At 52.1% G+C, this 22,266-nt stretch overlaps 3 protein-coding genes across 8 annotated transcripts; 1 reads left to right on the plus strand and 2 right to left on the minus strand.

The window, feature by feature from the left end:
* Positions 1–869: 869 nt before the first annotated feature.
* On the minus strand, positions 870–12,207 carry PROSER3 (proline and serine rich 3). Of its 4 annotated transcripts, none has more exons than XM_060288745.2 (10): positions 12,106–12,207; positions 10,649–10,851; positions 9,545–9,672; positions 9,337–9,437; positions 8,594–8,676; positions 8,351–8,493; positions 4,012–4,187; positions 2,921–3,896; positions 2,740–2,821; positions 870–2,584 (listed from the first exon to the last, which is right to left on the minus strand). In XM_060288745.2, the coding sequence occupies exons 2-10, from the start codon at positions 10,702–10,704 to the stop codon at positions 2,443–2,445; spliced, it is 1,887 nt and encodes a 628-aa protein (XP_060144728.1). In that variant the 5' UTR covers positions 10,705–10,851; positions 12,106–12,207; the 3' UTR covers positions 870–2,442. The 4 variants fall into 4 exon arrangements, with proteins under 4 accessions (XP_060144728.1, XP_060144727.1, XP_069900256.1 ...); XM_060288744.2 differs by lacking the exon at positions 12,106–12,207 and adding an exon at positions 11,072–11,212 and having other exon boundaries at positions 8,351–8,460; XM_070044155.1 differs by lacking the exon at positions 12,106–12,207 and adding an exon at positions 11,072–11,212.
* An 808-nt stretch (positions 12,208–13,015) lies between these two features.
* HSPB6 (heat shock protein family B (small) member 6) lies at positions 13,016–15,876 on the plus strand. Of its 2 annotated transcripts, none has more exons than XM_070044210.1 (3): positions 13,016–13,530; positions 14,517–14,672; positions 14,751–15,876. In XM_070044210.1, exons 1-3 carry the CDS (start codon positions 13,333–13,335, stop codon positions 14,922–14,924), a joined length of 528 nt encoding a protein of 175 aa, XP_069900311.1. In that variant the 5' UTR covers positions 13,016–13,332; the 3' UTR covers positions 14,925–15,876. The 2 variants fall into 2 exon arrangements, with proteins under 2 accessions (XP_069900311.1, XP_030730655.1); XM_030874795.3 differs by having other exon boundaries at positions 13,036–13,530; positions 14,517–14,639.
* Positions 15,877–15,927: 51 nt separating this feature from the next.
* LIN37 (lin-37 DREAM MuvB core complex component) lies at positions 15,928–20,848 on the minus strand. Of its 2 annotated transcripts, none has more exons than XM_060288861.2 (9): positions 20,633–20,848; positions 18,031–18,106; positions 17,819–17,869; positions 17,471–17,500; positions 17,304–17,389; positions 17,052–17,218; positions 16,310–16,392; positions 16,148–16,221; positions 15,928–16,061 (listed from the first exon to the last, which is right to left on the minus strand). In XM_060288861.2, the coding sequence occupies exons 1-9, from the start codon at positions 20,664–20,666 to the stop codon at positions 16,012–16,014; spliced, it is 651 nt and encodes a 216-aa protein (XP_060144844.1). In that variant the 5' UTR covers positions 20,667–20,848; the 3' UTR covers positions 15,928–16,011. The 2 variants fall into 2 exon arrangements, with proteins under 2 accessions (XP_060144844.1, XP_030730634.1); XM_030874774.3 differs by having other exon boundaries at positions 16,310–16,450; positions 20,633–20,847.
* Between the last annotated feature and the right edge of the window lie 1,418 nt (positions 20,849–22,266).

The following is a 22,266-nucleotide window of genomic DNA, read 5'->3' on the forward strand; positions in this document are numbered from 1 at the left end:
CCACCCCCACCCCCACCCCCACCCCCGCCATTAAAACACGACTGCAAATTCTTTCACACTCCTCTCATGAAAAGGTAGAGTCTATCTCCATCTGGGCAGGATTGTGACAACTTCAACCAACAGAGAATAGGAATGAATAGAAATTGACACTATGTGATTTCCAAGGCTATGTAGTAAAAGGCAAAGGCATTCTTCGTCCACTGGCATGACTAGCTCTGGAGCCTTGAGGCATCATGTGAGAAGTGCAACTCTGCTGAGGTAGTCGTGCTCTGAGGAAGCATAAACCACATGGAGAGACCCTGTATAGGCACTACAGTCCGTAGTTCCAGCTTAAAGTCATCTGAGCCCTGATGTCAGACTTGGGAGTGAAGAAGCTCCAGAGATTCCGCCCCCAGCTGTCAAGCCACCTTTGTCTTCCCAGCTGAACCCCTAGACATCATGGAGAAGAGACAAACTGTCCCCAACTGTGCCCCGTCCAAATTTCCGACTCACAGAATCCATGAGCATAATAAAATGATTGTTTTATGCCACTAAGTTTTGGGGTGGCTTGTAACCCAAAATAGCAATTAGGATGGCCCTTTGTTAGTTATTAATTCCTACCTGTCTCAGCTCAAATATAACTTCCTCAGGAAAATTTCTAGGTCCCACTCACCCCCCAAGATCAGATTCTGCTACTATAAACATCTTTTTTTCTCCTTATATCTAAGCAGCTATTTCCTTCTTTTGATTTTATTTAAATGTATGGTTTGTTCAAAAAGACTGAAAACAAGTATTTACCATGTCTGTGACATACAGAGCTACTTTTTACAGAAATCTATCCTATCTTCTCTTTTTTTGTAAATACAAATATCAAAATAATCCTGATCATATATTCTCCAACATTTTATTATAAAAATTTTCTAACATACAGCAAAGCTGAACAATTTTACACCCACATACCCACCACTTAGATCCTACCATTAGCATTTTACTATATTTGCTTTATCTCACATCTACCTATTACTCTATTCATCCATTAATCTAATTTTTGGATGCATTTCAAAATAAATTAAAAACATTGTATACTGTCTTCTAAATACTTCAGCATGCATATGCTTCATTGGAGTTCAATATTTATTTTTCTTTTGAGGTAAACCTTACATACCATGCAATTCATAAATTTCACTGAATTTTGACACCTTTGTAGTCAAAATCCTTATCCAGGATGGCAACTGGACTTTTAATATGGCATCCCAGGGCTCCAAAAGGAGGGGGACGGGGAGAGATGGAGAGAGAAGAGAGACTGGGAGAAAAACAGGTGGAAATTATATCATCTTTTCTAATCCAATTTAGAAAGTTAAAGTAATATCACTTCCTCTGCATTTTATTTGTGGAGGCAGTCACAAAGTTCAACCCAGTTTCAAGAAGGGACATAGACTCTACTTTTTTGATGGGAAATGTGTCAAAGTAGTCACAGATAAAACAATAGGTTTTTCACAATAGTCCGGACAGGTGACGATAGCCTAGACTGGGGTGGGGCAGTGGAATGGGGAGAAAGGCAGGGTTAAATTCTGGAGAGATTTTAAAGGTAGAGATGATAGAACTTGCTGGTCAACTGACTGTGGGTGTGAGGGAACGAGAGGAGTCAATGACAGCTGTGAGGCTTCTGACTGAGCAAGTAGAAGGTTGGAGCTGAGAGTCAGGGAGGGAGGAGCAGGTTTAGGGGGAAGATTAAGATCTGTGGAGTTTGAGACATCTCTTAGACCTTTTTGTGTGGATGATGAGCAAGTAGCAGGGTACAAGAACCTGAGGTTCTAGGCTGAAGATAGAAATTTGTGGACTATCAGAAAAGAGATGGGGTTTAGAGCCCATGATGCCAGATGAGAGCACCTGGGATTGACTGTAGATAGAAAAGTCAAGGCCAGGGCCCTGGGACACACTAAAGTGACAGGTGTGAGGCACAATGAGGAGGCACAACCAGAGAGGTGAGGAGAGGGCTGGGGTTCTGGAAGCCAGGAAAAGAAGTGCTTCAAGGAGGGGGTGGGGATCAGAGCACCAAATGCTGCTGCTGGGTCAAGCAGGATGTGGACTGAGGCCTGACCATTGTCCAACACTCTGATGACTCTACAAGCTTCATACCCAGGGGACAGTTCCTTTGGTCTCATCTGAGACAAGAGGATCCACTCCTAAGTTGAAGGTCAGATAAGGTGAGTCCCAGTCTTGCCCGGAACCCCTCTCCTGCCCTCACAGAGGATGAAACCAGAAGAGACTTTGCTTCAGTGGTCAGAAACTAGGGTGAGGTGGGGCAGGGCAGAGCTAGGGTGTGTGTGGAGGGGAGGTGGGGCATGGGAGCTATTTCCCTAAATTAGCATGACCCTTGGACTTTCCAAAACAACTTCTTTCTCAGAGACAACCAGTAACCTGAAAAAAAAAATGTATTAGGAAAAATAGAATCTGTACAATTCAAAGTCGTCTGGCCTCAAGAGAGTCTCCTTCCCTCCTCAGCTGCATCCTTGGGGACCCGGGAGGCGACCTGGCTGGAGGAGACCAAGACCCTGGGTCTTCAGTGTGGCCCAGCAGGCGGGATATCTGGGCATCTACTTTCCTGGAAAAAGGACAGGGGAGTAGAGGCTGAAGTTTTGCTCAGGATTGGGGTCTGGGGCTGTGTATGTTCTGGGAAAGGGGCTCAGGAGAAGTGGGTACCAAACGGCAGTCTCAGAGGATTCAGGGGCCGGGTGTCTTAAATCCTGGCATGGTCACCTTTTCTGCCGCCGCAGCTCCGCCCTTTGAACCCTTAGCACCTGCAGTATAGGGTCGTCCTGGAACTCGCTGCCGTCGGAGTCTGGGGGAAAAAGAGCGAGATTCAGGGGGCCGGACTCGTAGCGTGCTGGACTGCCATCCAGATCCGGGCAGCCACGTGCGTCTGTGCGCATCTGCTCACCTTCCGCAGCCTGCAGAAGTCTGGCAGCCTGGGCGAGGACGTCCTCTGAGGGGGCGTGGCCATCAGCGGATGAGGGCGTGGCCACAACTTCAAGAGCCCCCTCCTTGAATGGACGGGGCGGGGCCTCAACACAAGTGGCCGCCTCCTCAGCTGGATGAGGCCGGACCTTGGGCGGCTTACACCCGACGTCAGCCAAGAAAGTGTCTTTGTCCTTCCTAGGCACCGATCCCACTAGGGGGAGCACGGCCTTGGCGTTCCGAGACTCGGCCTTAGACCAATCCTGCGGGGTCTCTGCCTGGGGACACCGTGATTCAGATGGAGGGGCCGTGACCTCTGAACGAGAGGACCGAGTCTCGGTTTGAGGGCATGTGGCCTTGACTTTCTGAGATTCAGCCTCGGGCGGAGGCTGGCCCTCTTGGCGAGGGGGCGTGTCCTCCAGGCTGTCCGGAAACAGCCGAGCCGCCACTACTTGGCCCAGCGCGCCTCTGAGTTGCGGGCCAGGGCCCTCGTCCGCTTCCGTGATTCGCCCAGCAGACTCCCGGCGCTGGGCTCTGCTTCTTCGAGGCTTGGAGCTCTGCCTCTCGAGCTCGGCTGGGCTGCATGGTGCAGGGGTGGGCGGGCCCTGGGGGGCGGCAGGGGGCGCGGGAGTGGAGGCAGAGGGCGCAGTGGTTGAGGCTGGAGGCGCAGGAGTGGAGGCTGGGGGCGCTGGGGTGGAGGCCGCGGCCGTGGGAGGGATGGCCCCAAGAGATACCCAGGAACCGGGCTGCGGGGCCCAGAAGAATCCATGGGGGCTGTGGCCCCAAAAGATATGTGGAGAGAACCCTGGGGGAATAGGAGGCCTCTCCAAGTGGAAGGCTTCCCGGGGACCAGGTGGAGCCACACTGCCCCAAAGCGGGATGCAGTTAGGCTGGGTTCCCAGGGAACCAAGGGTCTCCGCAGGGGCAGGAGAGGTCTGTAGACAGTTGGGGATAGGGACCTGAGAGGGAGAGAAAAGGTAGAGGGTCCTCAGATCCCCTCAGCCTCCGCCTTCCTCCAACTTCCCTTAGGATCCCTGCTCCAGCCCCCTCAGTCTCCTCCCTCCCGAATCTCACCGTAGGGGTGAGGGCAGGGGTCTGGGGCAGCACCCAGGTTCCATCACCCTGGCTTCCTCGAGCCTGTTCAAGCTTCCTCCGCTGCCGCCACTGGTACAGAATGTCATCCTCTTGCCGCAGGGGTGCCCGGGAGGAGACTGGGGATGGAGTAGGGATGGGGGCAGGTGCTGGGGTTGCTGTGGAGTAAGTAGAGGGAAGAGGGGTAAGGCAGGGCCTGGGGGGATGAGCAAGGACAGCCTAGCACACACCCTTCGACTGTACCAGAAGGTTATTCAGACAGGCTCTCCAGATAATGTCCCAACTCCCCTGCAGATTGGGAAGTGGGGAAAGGGGCAGAATCAGAGAAGAGAGCCCTCATGGGCTTCTCAACCTGTCATCATTCAATTCTTCATTCATCAACAAATATTTATTGAGCTCTTACTATTTGCCAGGCACTGTTCTGGACGTGGTGGTTATAGCAGTGACCAAGGCGGATCCTCCAGAATCTGCCCACTTCTCCCCACTTTCCTTCCCTCACCTGCCAACCTCAGAGCAACTTCCTCCCTGGTTTCCCTTCTTCCTATCCTCCCAAACTGTCCCCACCCGAAGCCAGAGGGAGCCTGTGAACACCTGAGTCAGATCAGGGTGCTCCTGGGTTAGAATCTTCCCCGGGCTGCACCTCTCTCCTGATAAAAAGCAAAAGTCTTTGCATTTGTGGTTTCCTCTGCCTGGAAGGCTCTTTGTTCATGTAACCACAGGGTTCACTCCAAGTCTTTCCAGTATTTTCCCAGGTACCACCTTCTTAGTGAAGCCTTCCCTGGCTACCCTATTCAAAACTGCAACAACCCCGGCCCTACCACTCTCCATCCTCTTTCCTGTTCCATTTTTCTCCTTAGCACTTATTACCTTCTAACTACTAAATATCATACTTCTCTGCTTATTTATTGTTCACCTCTCCCTCCACAATGCCAGCTACACAAGGGCAGCAATTTTTGTCTATCTGGCCATTATCATATCCTCAGTGTCAAGAACAGGACCTAGTGTCAGTATTTGTGGCATAAATGCAAAATGAACTGTTTATCGTGTTCCATCCCAGTGCCCAGCCCTGTGCTGGGAATACAGCAGTGACTAAAGGCAGGGCCACTGGCTGTCCTCAGTCCTGTGGGGCAAAGAGACACCATTCCCTATCACCCAGAGCATCATTTTGTCAGTTATGATTAGCATGGCTACCATTATCTCTCGGAAGCCCCACCTACTAACGCTGCACCGAGAAGGGGGGGGGGTGCATCATGTGGGACCTCTTCTTCTCTCCCTTCTATATACTGTGATTCTACTTCCAGACCTGGCCACTCCCCTCTACTCTGCTCCTCAGGCTCTGGCCCAACCCAAACTACCAGAGTCTGTCTCTCTCTAGATGTTGATAGCAGCCATAGGGAGCGATAAAGATCCCGTGCCCTCCTTGCTCAGAACTCTCCCGTGGCTCCCCGGTAGATTATGACCAAATGCCTCACATGCCTACATAGCCCATGGAATCCGACCCCTGCCAATCTCTTCCACCTTATCCCACACTACTCTTACTCCTGGCTCTTGCTTTTCCTAGTTCATTGTCTGCATCGTGTTCCCTCCGACCTCAGGTCCTTTGTACAGGCTAGAGGGCTATTGTCCCCACCTGCATCATTCAGGTCTCCACTTAGATAGCAGCTCTTCCAGGAAGGCCTTCTCTGACATCCCAGCATCGCAATTCTCTCCTGCATGGCCCTCATTTCTGCTTATATTTCACATTTGTTTGTGGAGTTATGTAGCTATTCTCTACCCCACACTCACTATCCTGTGAGGACCATGAAGGTGGGACCATGTATGGTTGGTTCACTAAGGAATCCCCAATCCTGCTCACAGGCTTCATACACAACAGATATTCAATGTTTGTTATGTGAAATAATGAATACATTTAATCAGCAAGACAACTCATGAAGTAGGTAGTAGTTTTATCCCCATTTTACAGATGAGGAAACTGAGGCTCAAGGAGGAGAAGTGAATAAGAAGAGAAGGAACAAAGAATCAGACAGGGGAGTGCTTGGGCAGGATCACACAACATGCACAAACACCACTCTGTTCTCTCTGCTTGCCTGTCCCCACTCATGGGAGTCCTGTGAAACATGGAAAGCATCTGTCCCGTGCACCACTGCATCCCAGGACCTAGGCACAGAGTAACAACGATGACCGTAACAGTAACCCAGGTCCTTAATCCAATCTCTGAAATCTTGGGGGCAGAAATTTGCAAGTTCAACAGTTTGCATGTTTTAGCAAAGTTACATGGTATGTACAGTGTTGACAGGGGTCTGGGTCAGTACACCAGACTCAAACACATTGGTATTTAGTTGAACAATATGAAATTGCCATTATTCAACCATTTTTCACTTACAGACAAAAATTTCATATGGTTCAATGTTATATATCCATAGAAAGGAGAATGAATATTTACTCCCTGGCTTCAGACTATACTACAAAGCTACAGTGATCAAAACGGAACGGTACTGGCACAAAAACAGACAAGTAGATCAATGGAATAGAACAGAGAGCCCAGAAATAAACCCACACACTTATGATCAATTAATCTACAACAAAGGAAGCAAGAATATACAATGGGGAAAAGAGAGTTTCTTCAATCAGTGGTGCTGGGAAAACTGGACAGCTACATGTAAAAGAATGAGATTAGAATATATTCTCCCACTTCATACAAAAAGAAACTCAAAATGGATTAAAGACCTAAATGTAAGACCTGAAGCCATAAAACTCCTACAAGAAAACACAGGCATAGAACACTCTTTGACACAAATCATAGCAATATTTTTGTAGATCTGTTTCCTAACGCAAAGGAAACAAAAGCAAAAATAAATGAATGGGACCTAATTAAACTTAAAAGCTTTTGTACAGCAAAGGAAACCATCAACAAAACAAAAAGACAACCTACTGAATGGGAGAAAATATTTGCAAACAGTATGACTGATAAGGGATTAATGACCAAAATATATTAACAGCTTATACAACTTAACATCAAAAAACAAACGACCTGATTAAAAGATGGGCAGAAGACCAGAATAGACATTTTTCCAAAGAAGACATACAGAAGGGCCAACAGGCACATTCAAAGATGCTCAACAATGCTACTCATCAGAGAAATGGAAATCAAAATCACAACGAGATATCACCTCATACCTGTCAGAATGGCTATCATCGAAAAGACCACAAATAACAAATGTTGGTGAAGATGTGGAGAAAAGGGAACCCCTGTACACTGTTTATGGGAATGTAAACTGGTGCAGCCACTGTGGAAAACAATACGACGGTTCCTCAAAAAACTAAAAATAGAACTACCATATGATCCAGCAATTCTACTCCTGGGTCTATATCTGAAGAAAATGAAAACAGTAATTCAAAAAGATACATGCACCCCAATGTTCATAGCAGCATTATTTACAATAGTCAACATATGGAAGCAACCTAAGTAAGTGTCCATCAACAGACAAATGGATAAAGAAGATGTGGTGTATATATACAATGGAATCCTACTCATCCATTAAAAAGAATGAAATTCTACCATTTGCAACAACATGGATGGACCTGGAAGGTATTATGCTTAGTTAAATAAGTCAGACAGTGAAAGGTGAATACCATATGTTATCACTTATATGTAGAATTGAAAAAATAAACGAATGAATAGAACAAAACAGAAACTGACTCACAGATATAGGGAACAAACTAGTGGTTACCAGTGGGGAGAGGGAAGCAGAGGAGGGGCAGGATAGGGACAGGGGCTAAGAGGTACAAACTACTATGTATAAAATAAAAAGCAACAAAGAAATATTGTGGAGCACAGGGAATATAGCCAATATTTTATAATAACTTTAAATGGAGTATAATCTGTAAAAATTTTGAATTACTATGTTGTACACCTGAAACTAATATAATATTGTAAATCAGTTATACCTCAATAAAATAAGATAGATATATGAATATTCTTCATATTGTTTACATCAAATTTTGCTGGCAAATCAGCTGTGGTGCCAAATTTGCAAAAAGCCTTCTGATTTTGGGGCTTCGTGTTCAGAACTGCAGACAGGATGCAGAGAGAGAACACGCATACTCCTGATAGCTACTGTTAACAGAGCCGTGCTAGGTTTTCCATGTATTCACCAACTCATTTAATCCTCACAACACCCACAGCAGAGGAGTACAATTATTTCCCCTGTTTTACAGCTGCGGAAACAAGGCCCAGAGAGGTCCAAGGTCACAGAGCTGGTAAGTCGAAAGGCTGGGATTTGCACCCAGACTGCCCTCATCCTTGCCTCCCAGAACCTACCTCGTGCCTTGGGGTCAGAGCCCTTGCTGGAGTCATGAGTGAAGGTCATGGAGAAGGGAGAGAGGCCATCAGAGCTGACGGGGAATGAGGAGATGCCGGCATCGCTGGGGCTGAGGGAGGAGGAGGAAGAGATGGAGGCCTTGCTGTAGGGAGAGGCATAAGTGAGGCAACGGGGGTCTCAGAGGCAGTGGCCCGAGCCTGGAGGGGTAGGAGTGGGGAGGGTGATGGGGGTGGGGGAGGCACCTGCGTTTGAGCAGCCTGGCAGCTCTGCTTTGCAGGCTCAGTGTCTCCAAGTCCAGCAGGGATGAGTTCCACGTGTTGAGGCTCTGTGAGGTGACAGGGGTCAGAGGCCAGTTCCCATCCCAAAGGCTACTGGGAAAGGGGCTCGGGACAGAGGGCCTGGATGCAGGTCTACATTCCACCTGGTGCCCTCACATGCTGGCTTAGAATCTGCTCTTCCTCCTCAGGAAAGAGAGACCAGGTTTTCCTCTGTGGATCCGTATCCCTCAGTGCAGTCATTGTTATAGAAGGGTTGACCCTGCCTTCCTGATCAGGCCTGGCTAGTCATAACGTTCTGTCCTCTGGTTCACAGTGATTGGCTCAAAGATGAGCGAATGAGAGTAAGCCCTGGGGTTTAGGATGGAGCTATTGGAAAAGCCTTCTCTTTCCACTGGAGTGATCAAGTACATTAGAAGCCTAGAGTTAACGGGGCCATCTTAGCTATTTTGAGGGGAAAACCTACCTGAGGTTGAGCCAAACAAAGAGGAACAGAGAGCCATGAGAGTCAAGTTCCTCCCAATATGGTGCAAACACCTGGATTCAGCTATGCCTGAAAGCAGCTACCTTTGGATTTCTTGATTGCATTAGCCAGCAAGACCTTCCTTTTTTGTTTACACTTCCTTGAATTGGGGGTTGACTCTAATTCTATCCCAGGGCGGGTACTGCCAGTTCAGGCATGTAGGGGAAGGAGTGGATGGGGATGTCACCTGCTTTATTTCCTGAAGGGGGGCCATAGTCTGTGATGCGCTGGCCACCTTGGCACGAGTCGGGACTGCTGTGTTGCGTCTTCCTTCTGGTTCATTGGCTCCTGTTGAGAAGCTCCAGTTGATTTAGGGGGGGCCAGGAGGAGTGGCTGCTGGGGGTATCGCTCAGGAGAGGTTATAGGCCAGGAGTAGATGAGACTGAAGCAGGTACCTGCTGCAAGCTGACTGCTGGGGTCTGGTGATTCAGGCCACAGCCACCAAAAGTCAGCTGGGGTTGGGCCTGCAGACTTGCGTTCCTCTCGGCTTGTGGGCTGAGCCTGTCGGAACCGGTTTATGTACCTGTGAGCATCAGAGAATTGTAAGGTGGGTGGGATGAGGAGAGCCTAATATTTAAAAATAACAATAATAATCACAATAGCCAATGTTTACCTAACTCCATAGCAGCACTTGGGAGTTGTCCCTCAACATCAGTTCTCCTTTCTTATAGAGTAATGCAATTTTGTTTTGTTTTGTTTTGTTTTGTTTGCCGCGCTGGCGGCATGTGGGATCTTAGTTCCCCAACCAGGGATTGAACCTGTGGCCCCTGCATTGGGAGTGCGGAGTCTTAACCACTGGACCGCCAGGGAAGTCCCCCAGTAATGCAGTATTATATAAGATGATATAATCCGGGGCACATAGCCACTCTTCTATAAATACATTTACCAGGTGCCCTTGTAGCTTTATGGCCATGTAACTCTGTTCTTGACCAACAGGTACGAGGAGATGTGATTCTGGAAAGTGGATGTGGCTGGGAGCCATTATGGGCCATGAAGGAAAGGGTAACAGCCTAGGGAAGTGAGAGCGACAAGACAGAAGGAAACTGTGTCTCTGAGACCTCAATTAGGGGCTGCCATATCAGGCCTGGTTGTTTCTGTCTGGACTATTAGGTGAGGAAGAAATAAGTACTCTCTTGTTTAAGCCACAATTAATTTGGGACTCTATGTTATAGCAGCTGAACTTGGATCCTACAAATCCAAGTGCTCACTATGTGACAGGCATTGTTATAGATGCTGCACGGACAGTAACTCATTGAAAATTTAAAACAGCCCTAGAGCATACACGCTATTAATATCTCCAATTTACAGATGAGAAAACTGAGGCCAGGATCATATACAGAGTTGGTGACGAAGCTTGGATTTGAACCTCGCTCCAGATCGCTTGCTAACATGCATGAAGTGTGGTCCTAAAAGTGCAGATCTGGCTGTGATATTATGGGATGTCTGCCCCCTCCCACTGATCCAAACCCTTCTTTTCCCCCAGGGCTACTGCTACTTACTTGGCCACCACAGAGTCCCCGCTGTCAGTCACGGTGAGTGGTGGAGAGGCTCTCATCTGTCCCTCAGTGGTGCTGGGTGGGGAAGAGGTCCCTGAGCTGGATGGCCAGGACTCCTCAAACAGCTCAGGGGATTTGGGACCTGTGGCCAGAGCCCTGGGAGCCTCTGGGAGCCTGGATCTCTGGGACCTGGATGAGCTCAGGGTCTAAGATAGGGGAAACGAGGAGAAGAAAAAGTGAGGCTGAGGGGTTATCCCTGTAGGGTAACGAAGACACATACGAAGTCTCAGTCCGGAGGGGAGGAAACATCCCACGATTGCAACAACTCAAAGTGATTGGGGCTGTGATGAGGGATTTAGGTGGTAGAGGACAGGATAAGGGTAGGGCCATAGGGAAAAGAGGAGGGACTGTCTTTTGATCTCTCACCCCCATCTCTCATCATGTCTTCCTTCCCTCTAGTTGTCACTCCCTTGCTACTGGGCTGGAACACAGCACTCTCTGTTGGGTGTCCTCATCTTGGGGTGCCAGGTCAGAAGTGGCTTCGACCCAGGGGGCCGTCCCCCAAAGTACTGTCTTGGGTGGAGAAAACTGGCAAGCTGCAAGGGGAGAGGGGGGTTGGCAGGCAAAGCAAGGTCACTGCAGCCCTGCTGGGAGGCTGTATGTGGGTGGGGTGGATGGGAGAACGGTAAGAGGGCACAACCACCCTACGATTCCCATGGATTCCTGGAAGAGATGGACTATAATTCCCTTGAAGCACCACTGCACACTCAAGATAAAGATACTGGACGCACGATTCCCACCAGCCCTTGGAGCAGTCTCAAAAGAGAAGAACCCAGGAACTGTTGATTGGTGGTTCTTAACCGTGGATCCAGTCTAGGAGGAATCTTTTAAAACTACAGATGCGTGATCCTCACCGCAGACCAAAAGAATCAGAATATCAGGAAGGGGGCTGGGCATCTACATACATCTTCTTCGCAGTGTCCCAGGTGATTCTGAAGTGGAGCTCACGTTAAGGGCTAAACCTTATCACTGTACATTTCCCATAAGTCCTTGGGACACTCTCTGAGGAGAAAGGGGTAGATGGATTACAGTCCCTATAGTCACTGGGCTCCGCCTAAGCAAGAAAGGTCAAAAATAACACCCATGGGAGTCTGGGGACAGATTCAAAATTAAGAATCTTAATTCCCAAGATGCCCCTGAGAATTGCGAGGTTAGAGGGAAAAAAAAAAAAAAAGCCCTCGGGGCCACTTAGCGGAACGTAAGACGCTATGGAACCCCCGAGACGGTGAAGTCCAAGGCGGGAGCCGCTTAAGGCTGTGGAGCATCTTGGGAGTTGTAGTTCCAGTGCCGTTGAGAACGAGAGACTCCGCACCCTAGAAAACCTGATCCTAGGCTGCGTTGCTCTCACCCTTGATCCTCCCCAGGCCCCTTGTGATCCCCGGAAGAGGGATCGGTCTCACCTGCGGTCCATCCCGCAGCTACCTCGCCGATTCCGCCTGCTCTGCTCGGTCACCGGACTCACTCGGAGCGCATCTTTGTCGCTTAGCAATGCCCTATCAGCCCCGCCCCTCTCTGGGACTGCAGGCGCGGGAAGAGAGCGGCCTCCAAGGCGACGAAAGATAGGAAAATAAAAGTAATTGGACGGTGGCCAAAGGGAGGTGTCTCACAATTGGTTGGCTGTAACGTGAATGAGAGAGCATGTTTAATTGGAGAACCGTAGCGAGCTGCAGTAATTGGCAAGTCCGTGGACCAATGGAAAGGAGCTGAGACTGGGCTCGCGGTTAGGAGGGGTTCCAATGCACTCTTGCTTTCCTGTACTCGTGTATTCTGGCCACTCCCCCTCTTGCTGCGTAAATCTCATCCAGATTTCAGTCTAACTACGGCTTTTCCCGTTGCAGGGGCAGTAAGGGCGTCTATGCCCTCTCTAACCGCCGTCCCTCCATCAGTCCAGCAGCCTACCAGTCCCACCCCGTCATCTAAGCACTTCCGTCTTGCTCCAGGAGCAGCTGGTTGCGCCAGATGCCAGGCCTGGGCTCCTGGCCGAGGTGGCTGGATCAAAATGAGCTATTTTGGGCCCCGGCGCGCTGCCCCAGGGGGGCCAGCCTGGACTGTTCTTGCCCGCGCCCCCTGGCCGCTGCTCACCTGGCAGACCCCGCTGTCCTGTGCACCCGAGGCTGAGTCAGACGCACAGAATTAGGCCCGGCTTAGGCTGGGACCAGGGCCCTGCTGAGATGGGAATAGGGTCTGTTCTGTGTCCTCCTGACAGCCTGGCCCAGCTACCGCATTCCCTGTACCCAGGAATCTGCTCCTAAGACCGCCATCTGCGTCATCCTCAGAGCGCCTTTGGGGCGGGGGTGGATTAAAGGGACTGGGAATTCTTTGGTGGGTTTCTCAGGCCGTGGATCCCAAACGCCACGCTTGCACCCCACTCTGGCAAGGCTCCGCCTCCTCAGCTTTAGTTTTCCTTTCGGAAAATTGGGGAATGATACCTCCCTGGCATTCAGCAGGCGCTTAATAAATGGCCAAGTCATTGTTGGGCTGTCTAAATAAGGCTCTATTAATGGCCGGCTCTGGCCGCAGTCCCAACGTCCCCGGGCGGCCCGCCGAGGGGCGGACACAGAGCGTACTATAAAGCAGCGGCGGCACCCGCTGGGGCACTGCGGAGCCTAGGGCGGCGGCGGAGCACGATGGAGATCCCGGTGCCTGTGCAGCCGTCTTGGTTGCGCCGCGCCTCGGCCCCGTTGCCCGGGCTTTCGGCACCCGGGCGCCTCTTCGACCAGCGCTTCGGCGAGGGGCTGCTGGAGGCCGAGCTGGCTGCGCTCTGCCCCGCCGCGCTGGCCCCCTACTACTTGCGCGCACCCAGCGTGGCGCTGCCTACCGCCCAGGTGCCAGGCCTGGGGGAGGGGCGGTAACCCGTCTACTTCCAAGGCTGGGGTCCCCGGTCACCCTGCGGGGGGTGAAGGAATGGCCCTTGACTTTGAGCGGGCCAGAGAGTCCGGCCCCTCAGAGGGGCTTCCGGAGTTCCCTGAGTTTGGATTCTCGGAGTTCAGGTTACTGAAAGGGGTAGGAGGTCCCCGTCAGTCTGAGGAGGGTCTCAGCTTCGAGAGGGAGTGTAAGGGCTGGGTCAGTAATTGGGTGGGGGCGGTCACTCTGAGGGAAGTCTTTGTGATTCTGAAGGAGGCTGGGGACCCAGGGAATCTGGGAAAAAGGGGGAGCCCAGTCATTCTGAAGGGCGTGGGGTTACCAGTGCCTCCCGAGGGGAGGGAATATTTTGTTATTCCTGAGGAAGAGAGTTTGGAGACTGTGGTGACTGTATGTCTCCTGGAGAGGTAGAGGGGAGGGAGGGTCCTGTGACTTGAGAAAGGGGGGTCTGGCCACTCAGAAGTGGGGGAGGAGTACTGGTAACTACTGAGGGCTCAAGCAATCCCGTGACTCGAGTGGGAGGGTAGAAAGGGGAGACTGTGGGAGGAGGCATCTTGACGATTTCTGGCGGGGGTGGCGCAGTAAGGGCCCCTGGGGCTCTGAGGGGAAGGGGGCTGAGCAGTGTTCAGAAGGACACGCTGACTACGGCGTTGCTGACACTGGGGGAGAGGGCAGGCCTTACCCCGTGAGGACGGAGGTCCCTGACCTTGCAGGGTAAGGGGGCCTCATCACTCTGGATGAGAGGGGAATCCCAGTGGCCACAAGGGGAGGGATGATCTCAGTTATTCTGGGCGAGGAGGTCCTCGGTGGCTACGTGTAGGAAAGGGGACGCCCCAGTTCCAGAGGCCAGGAACAGCTGCAGCACCGGAACCAACGGAGAACCAAGGGGAGGGGCCTTTCTGGGTCCCCGGAGCCTCGCCCCGCCCAATGACTATCGGGCTGTGCACAGGTATCGACCGACCCCGGGCATTTCTCGGTGCTGCTGGATGTGAAGCACTTCTCACCGGAGGAAATCGCCGTCAAGGTGGTTGGCGACCACGTGGAGGTGCACGCGCGCCACGAGGAGCGCCCGGTGAGCCCGCTGGCGGGGGCGGGGCCAGAACAAGTACGCGGGATCCGCAGACCGGAGGGGCGGGGCATCTACAGGGAATGGGCCGAGCCCCTCAAGCCTCTTTCCCTCCAGGATGAGCACGGATACATCGCGCGCGAGTTTCACCGCCGCTACCGCTTGCCGCCTGGCGTGGACCCTGCGGCCGTGACGTCCGCGCTGTCCCCTGAGGGCGTCCTTTCCATCCAGGCCGCACCTGCTCCGGCCCAGGCTCCACTGCCGTCGCCGCCAGCGGCTGCCGGCAAGTAGGAGCCAAGGCACGCTTGAACCCTGGGAGCCGCCTGAGGCCCCTCCACCGCACTTTTAAAGCCGACCTGACTCCGCCTAGCCAGATATCCCGAGCGCGCCAAGACTACCCGCCCACCCAATCTGGGATCTGCCTTGAACCTTCCAACCTAGACTCAGCCTTGATAACCTAGACCTTTCCGCTGACACTCCCTCTCTCACACACTCTCCTGTTTTCAAACCTCCCAACACCTCTCTGGCTTCCAGACCCTACAAGCACAGGCTCTCAGCCTACAGTCTCCCATCCCCACTGACCCCGCTTGGCATAGAACCCCACTCCAAACTCCCTATTTCCTTCTGACTTCTCTAGGAAAACATCTCCACACCCCGTTTCAGTCCCCCCCCAACCCAAGATTATGGTGTAGACAGACCTGCCCCCATCCTAGGTAGGCCTAGGCTAGTCAAGCATAAGCCCCTGCTTCCCCTCAAATGTCCCAGACTCTGCACAGACCTCCCACCCTGGACCTTCCTGGCCTGGTCCCCAAGACTCTGGGTCCTTCCCCTCATTCCAACCAGATACTCCACTTCTCCTCACTCTCTCCCCCCAACCCATCTTCTAACTTGAAACCTCAGCCAGCCACCCCCAGACTCTTGAACCCCATTTCTGACCCCCACCCTTGTACACCTATTCTAGGCCAACCAGGACCCTCAACCTCACACTGTACAGATACCCATCCCATCTCCTCAGACTCTGCACGGATGTCCTAGGCCCCTACGCCCAGCTCTAACCAGAACCCCCCAGTCACTGTCTTGACCCCCAAGTCTCCAACCACATATCCACCTTCCACACCCCTCCCCTTATTCTCCAAGACCCAACCAAGCAGCCACTTTCTTTGATTCCCCACAATCTTTCTCTCGCCTCAAATTCCCTGATGCCCCGTCTCCTCACTCCCCCAATAAATGTGCTAGAACTGTGCCAACTTCTTTATGTCTGATCCGGGAAGGATGGGCTGGAGAAAGCGGAGGCCAGTGTGGAGGAGGGGAATGTTTATTGGGGTGAGGGTGGGGAGAGGGGAACATCACTGTCGCTCGTACATCTCCCGTAGGATCTTCATGCTTTCTGAGTAACGAAGCTGGTTCCGATGGGATGCCTCCTTCCACCTGCAGTTGGGGTGGGGGGAAGGCAGAGGGAGGACTCAGCAGTTGGAGCACAGGCCACAGGGAACAAGCATTTGGGGGATGCTCACCTCTGGCGGATGCGTTTCCAGCGCTGCATGTTTCGGTAGATGAGTGTGGAGGGTGAGGGCTCAGGCTCAGAGGGCTGCATGGACAGAGAGGCCAGGCTGGGTGGCCACGCCCGAGCCCCACAACTCCTGCCCCATTGCCCCAGGCTGGCCTTGCACACCCACCTCATCATCAGGGGTACCCTGGGTCTCAGGCTGCAGTGGGGATGGAATTCGGGATCTACAGGCATCTCCGGGTGGTCCGGGAGCTGTGGGTGGAGGCAGCTTATACACATCACGACTCTTGCTGTTGGTGACCTCTGAACCCTGAGGATACAGGACCCCACACCAAGCCCAAGAGAGTCAGAGAAGAGGGCCAGGGGCACACATTTCACACCTCCTTCCTTTCCCAGTGACAAAAGACATGAGGGTCTCACCAGGGACCTGTACTTAGGAGTCATGTCTGTCTGCTCCAATGATCCCTGTTTTCTCCTATCCAACCCAGGGATCTCCTCAATTACTCCTGCCCAGCACACAGACCTCTATCTATGCAGACTTCCATTCCCAGCCCAAGGGGTCCCCATCTGCTCCCCTAGGCCAGGTGGCTACACCTGTTTGCACTAAGAACCCCTGCCCAGTCCCCCAGCTCTTGGGAACCCCTGATCTTGGAGGTCACATCTATTTGCCCAGAGGAACCCTGTCGCCTCTCCCTCCCAGACCGGATAGCCACGTCTGTCTGCTCTGGGGCACTCCAACCGTTCCCCTGGCCTAAAGGTTCCTATCTGTGTACCTCACCGGATCCAGGAGTTACCCGAGAGACACAGAGACCTATGCTTGTCTATCCCATTAGCTTGGGGGGAAGGTACCTTGCGACTGTCTACCCACCGCCCTCCCTGGCTGCTGGGCGGGGGCCCACCACCCATCCCACCTCCTCATCCTCAGGCAGTGGGGGCAGCGGTGAACTGGGTGAGTGTTCACGCTCGCGCACTGTGGGGCTGTTGCGCATCCAGGCTCGGCAGATCGGGTACAGCGGTGTGTTCTCACTGAACTGAGCCAAGTCCACGCTCCGGTCAAACAGCTTGATCACGTACGAGTCTAGGGTGGTGAGAGTGGGAGGGGTATGAATATCGTCACGTAGACCGCCATCACTGCCTGCCCTCCAGGGCCACCGACTACTCACTGGATCGCTGTGGCCCTCCCTCGGCCAGCCCCTCATCCATCTCCCTCCTCTTCTTCCTCCGCTGATGGGGGAATCGGGCAGATGGCCTGTGTGGGGAGGGAGAATTTCAGGACCGGGGTGGGGACTGAGGACCTCTCATCAGCTGGCTGGGGCCCCTGCCACCTTACCGTTTGCCGCTGGCCGTGATGGAGCAATCCCTGTGGGGAGAGACAGGGCGTCAGCAGGCTTACCCTTGAACAAATGCCTGCTCAAAACCCCCCAAAGGGCACCCTTGGGGTACTGTGATCAAGCTCATATAGACGCCACCAACTCCTTAGGCCTTGTGTTCCCCCCACACCGGGGCCCGAGGTGGCATCATCAGGGGACCTAAGCTTCTGCTGCCCCAGGGCCTTTGTACACGGAGAGTGGTTAGGAGTGTGGTGGAGAAAGCATGGGGCAGGGTGGTCAGGGCTTGGATGAGGAAAGAAGTTATCTACCACAAACCCTCAAACACAGATCCCATCAATAAAACTTACTTGTTGTGGGTGTCTGAGGGGGTCTTCCCAGCTTCCTCATCCAGACGCTCCCTGGTAGCAGAGGAGAACTGTAGGCTCAGGGTTCCAAGGGCCCAGGGTGGGAAGGCACCCAGTGGCCTCATCCATTGGGCCCCTTCCTCCCTAAGCCAGCCTCTGGGGTCCCACCCAGGGCCCCCGACTCCCTATGACCCCATGCTGGGCCAGGTCCCAACCTGTCCATGTGACTCTTCTCCAGCAGACACTGCAGAACAGCATCCAGTTGGTTCCGGGCCTTTGCCATCTCCAACTCTGGGGAAGAGGGTACCGAGGAGTCACTTCCCAGGCCCACGGCAGGTGGGCAGCCACTGGGCCGGGGAAGGGCATGTGTATCCAATCCTTCGGTCAGGCCCAGGCATGCTGGGAGGGTACAGTGGGCAGAGACTATTGAAATGATGAGCAAGAGCTCTGGCTTCCAGGGCTGACCCACATGCTCATGTGTGACCTAAGGTGAATCACCTTACCTCACTGAGCCTGTTTCCTCATCTCGAAAATGGGTCTCCGAATGGTATCTACCTGCTAGGACTGTTTTGAGGTTTAAACAAACCTATGTTGTATATGAATCTCTTAGCAGGATGCAATAATAACGAGTAACATATATAGAGTGCTTATTATGTGCCAAGCACTGTTCCAAGCACATCACACATATTAACCCACTGAGTTTTCACAATAACCCTGGCAGGTAAATATGATGTTTATCCCCATTTTAAAAATGATGAAACTGAGGCACAGAGATGTTAGGCTACTTGCCCAAAGTCACACAGCTAGGAAATCGCAAGGCTGAGGATTTGCACCCAGGTCATCTGGCTCCACAGCTGAAGTTATAAGGCACGGACTCAAACTGGGTGCAGAATCCAGCCGACAGATGTGCTCTGTTTGGCTGAGGTAGTTGTGTTATTTTAAATCTGAGTTAAATCTGAATAAGATGACTACATTTAATAATTGGGAGATTTCATCTCAAATACCCATTTTTGGCTTTTTTTTCCCCCAGGAAATGAGATCCGGGCCCACCTTCCTGCATGCCACAGCCCCTGCCTGGCCCTGTCAGCCTATGTGTTTGCCTCTCTTCATCACGGAACATAAGTAGGTGATGATGTTATAAATATTCCCCTCTTACTCTTGTGGGGTGTTCACTCTTCTCTTCCAACTAGTAGGAGCTCTGACCCAGCACTCAGAGCCTGGAAGGACACTTGGGGACATGCTTTGCCAGCCCTGAGACTTCCTGAAGAGACCAGGAGACATGACTCAGAGGAGAGACAGGGTGGGGATGCAGGGCTGGGGGCAGCTGAGATTCTAGCAAAGAGCCTTGGTTAGGAGCCAAGGTATGGATCATGCCCACCTCTCTTTCCCTAGTCCTTGTTTCTCTCCTGACCCTGGACACTTTCCCTTTGATATCCCCCAGGCTCCTGCTACCTACTGGGTCCCACACTGGCCTCAGTGTCTCTCTAAACTTATCCCTTTTCCTGGATCCCCTTCTCAGGTTTATCCACACTGTCACCCCATCCCTCCCTGGGCCTCAACAAGGTCACTTCTCTCCCTCCCCCGCCCACCCCATGGCCTGTCCACTTGATCCCCTGAGTGTCTCTCCCCCCTCCCTAGTCTGCCCACCTGGGTCCTTTCCCTCCCTCCCCCTGGGCTCCCAGCCTCAGTCTCCCCTTCTAATGAACCCTCCACAAGGTGGCCAGGGGAATCTTCCTAAACCCAAACCTGACCCTGATCCTTCCCTGCTTAGAACCCTCCACGACTCTGCAGTGCCCCCCTGGGGCAGAGTCTGAGTGTTTCAGCCTGGTGTTCACAGGCCTCCATGACCCTGCCTACTCCTTCCTCACCATTATTTTGTTGTGGTCAGGCCCCCTTCACTTTTCCACCCACGATTTTGGGGGCATTTTTTGGCATCTGGGGGGCCGTCTTGTAAAACTCCCTCCTTGGTTCAAAACCCTCCCTTGGCTCCCCATTTCCCTCAGAGCAAAAGCCAAAGACCTGCCCACCCCCCACCTTTGCTCTCATCTCCTCACACTTTCTACATCACTCGCTCTGCTCCAGCCACACTGGCCTCCGTGCTGGCCCTTGAACACTCCGGACAAGGCTTTCACCTCTCCGCTGTTTCAAAGCTATTTCCTTTGTCAGATTTGCTGTTCCCTCACTTATCCTCATCGCTCTCTCCCTCACCTGGCCTCACTCCTGATCTCCCTACCTTCTCCTGTTTCGTTTTATTACCACTTATAGCATTTAACATCTCACGTCATTTTAGTATTATTTTGTTGTCTGGATTCCACGCCTCTCCCACCACCCTTAACGTGCCAGTCCTGGGTTCCCATCAAGCTTGGCCCCAACCCAAAATGACCTCCTCTCTCTCAGATTCAGTTTCCCCATCTACCACATTTCCCACGTCCTAGGATTATTGGGATACAGTGACTACGAGGATTAAAAGCTTTCCCGTACTTCAGGTGCTCAGCAAATGCTGGACTCATGACCACTGCGAGAAATGGGGAAACGGAGAAAAGAGTCCTTCTTTGAGTCACACGGCTCGGGATCCCCATGTCTTACCGCACCACACCACTGCCTGAGTCACCACCATTCAACCTCAAAGCTATCCTGAACACACACCGGGAGGGTATCAAGGTGGCAGGAATCGCTCGATGCCTGACAGCGATAGTCAGATGGGCTGCGGGGAGAAGTCGCGTAGTCCGCCTTATCGCGATAATGCTGTCTATAGGGACTCCCACACCCTGATCAGTCCGGTGCTCCCCTACAGGCCCCCGACCTCGGGGTCCTCACCTGATTTCTCCACTTTCACCTTCACCGGGAACATGGTTGGGGTCTGGGGTCTGGCTAGCTGGGTCAGAGAAGCCCAAAAGAGCCTACGGTCACAAGTCAAGGCCAGAGGCAGACGGGGAGAAGTCAAAGGTAAGCTTCGTGTGTGGGCAGTCCTCCGCCCTGAGCAGTGTCCGGCCGCGACGGCCGCGGAAGCCGCCACCTCCTCCAGTTCACCTTCTGTGGGCGGGCCCTTCGGCAGTCCCTTGTTTCCATTAGTCAATGCAACCGTCAATCTCGTACCCTGGCCAATTCACAGCTGCCGCTGTCGGTTCCCAGCTCTAAGTCCCACCTTTCTGGGGTGGGGGTGGTCCAGGTTTCCGGAAACAAACCAACAATATCCCAGGGCGCTTCCTGCGAGGTGTAGTTCTAGCTCCCGAGACTCAGCCGAAGTAAGGGCGCCTGCGCCGCGCGAGGCACGGTGGGAGACCAAGGATCAGAGCGTCGCGAGGCTGCTTGGCACTTATAGTATTAGAAGATTTGAGTAACACAAATTTGGCTATTTAACAGGAGTTATTTAACCGTGGGAGTCTCTCTTGGTCCCTAAGAGGAAAACAATTATGGGGCTAGGCTGGGTTCCCTCTTAACTAAGCACTCACTAGGTGCCAGCTACCTGTTAAACTCTTTTAACGTGCAGCCTCATTCACTTAGCAAATATTAAGTACCTGAGCCAGGTACTCTAGGTACTGGGGACACCGCAGTGAACAAAATGGACAAAAATCCTTGCCCTAATGAGCTTATATTTTAGAGGATGGAAGACGAACAATAAACAAGTAGAATATTTTAAATGAAATGTAAGAGGAGAAAGGATATAGCCTGAAAGAGACATAGGGAGTGTGGTGGCCCGAGCGCGGGTTGGAAAAGAATTTCCAGGCACAAGGCAGAATGTAAGGAAGATAGAGTTTATTAAAGAGAAGGGTCGCTGCAAGAACAGCGGGCCAACTTCCTGGTAGCCAGGGAAAGTCAACCCCCTGTGTGGGCTGGCAGCCAACTTTTATAGCCTCAAGACAAAGAAAAATCCTGCGAGCAGGATGGCATTAGGTGATTGGTCAGGAAGCTACAAGGTTACTACATGGTGAATATTTTACCTAATATGGAGTCGGGGTGGGGGGCTGTCCGGTTTAGATTAGGAGAGGCCATGGCAACAGTTGCTATGGGGGCTCGGTTAATTCCAGAGTTTTTGTCCTGTGTCCTTGATGTAGGGTGTCCTTGATGTAGGGCTCCACAGGGGGTGCCAAGGTGGGGACTGAAATTTTAAATAGGAGGATCAAGGAAACCTCCTCTAATAAATCTCTTGAATACATGTCTATTGCTGCAGACAATCTCCTTCAGAAAATGAGGAACTTCCATTTACCACATGTGCCTTGGCGTAGATAAATTCTAGGGGGTAGCATTGTGATCCACACTTCCGATAAGAATAATGAGGGCGAAGTAATGTTTTCAAATTCACATACTACCTGTACAGGATGACAGTCCCTAGTAATGGAAGTATTATTCCTTCCTTGGTTCCAGATCTGTACAATAGGGTTCCCAAGCAAGAAAGTTCCTATTTTTGAAGGGTTATGAGTAGTATACAGTGAACTAATGCGCATCATGTA

Source organism: Globicephala melas, chromosome 19 (genome assembly GCF_963455315.2).
Source record: "Globicephala melas chromosome 19, mGloMel1.2, whole genome shotgun sequence".
In the NCBI taxonomy this organism is placed as follows: domain Eukaryota; kingdom Metazoa; phylum Chordata; class Mammalia; order Artiodactyla; family Delphinidae; genus Globicephala; species Globicephala melas.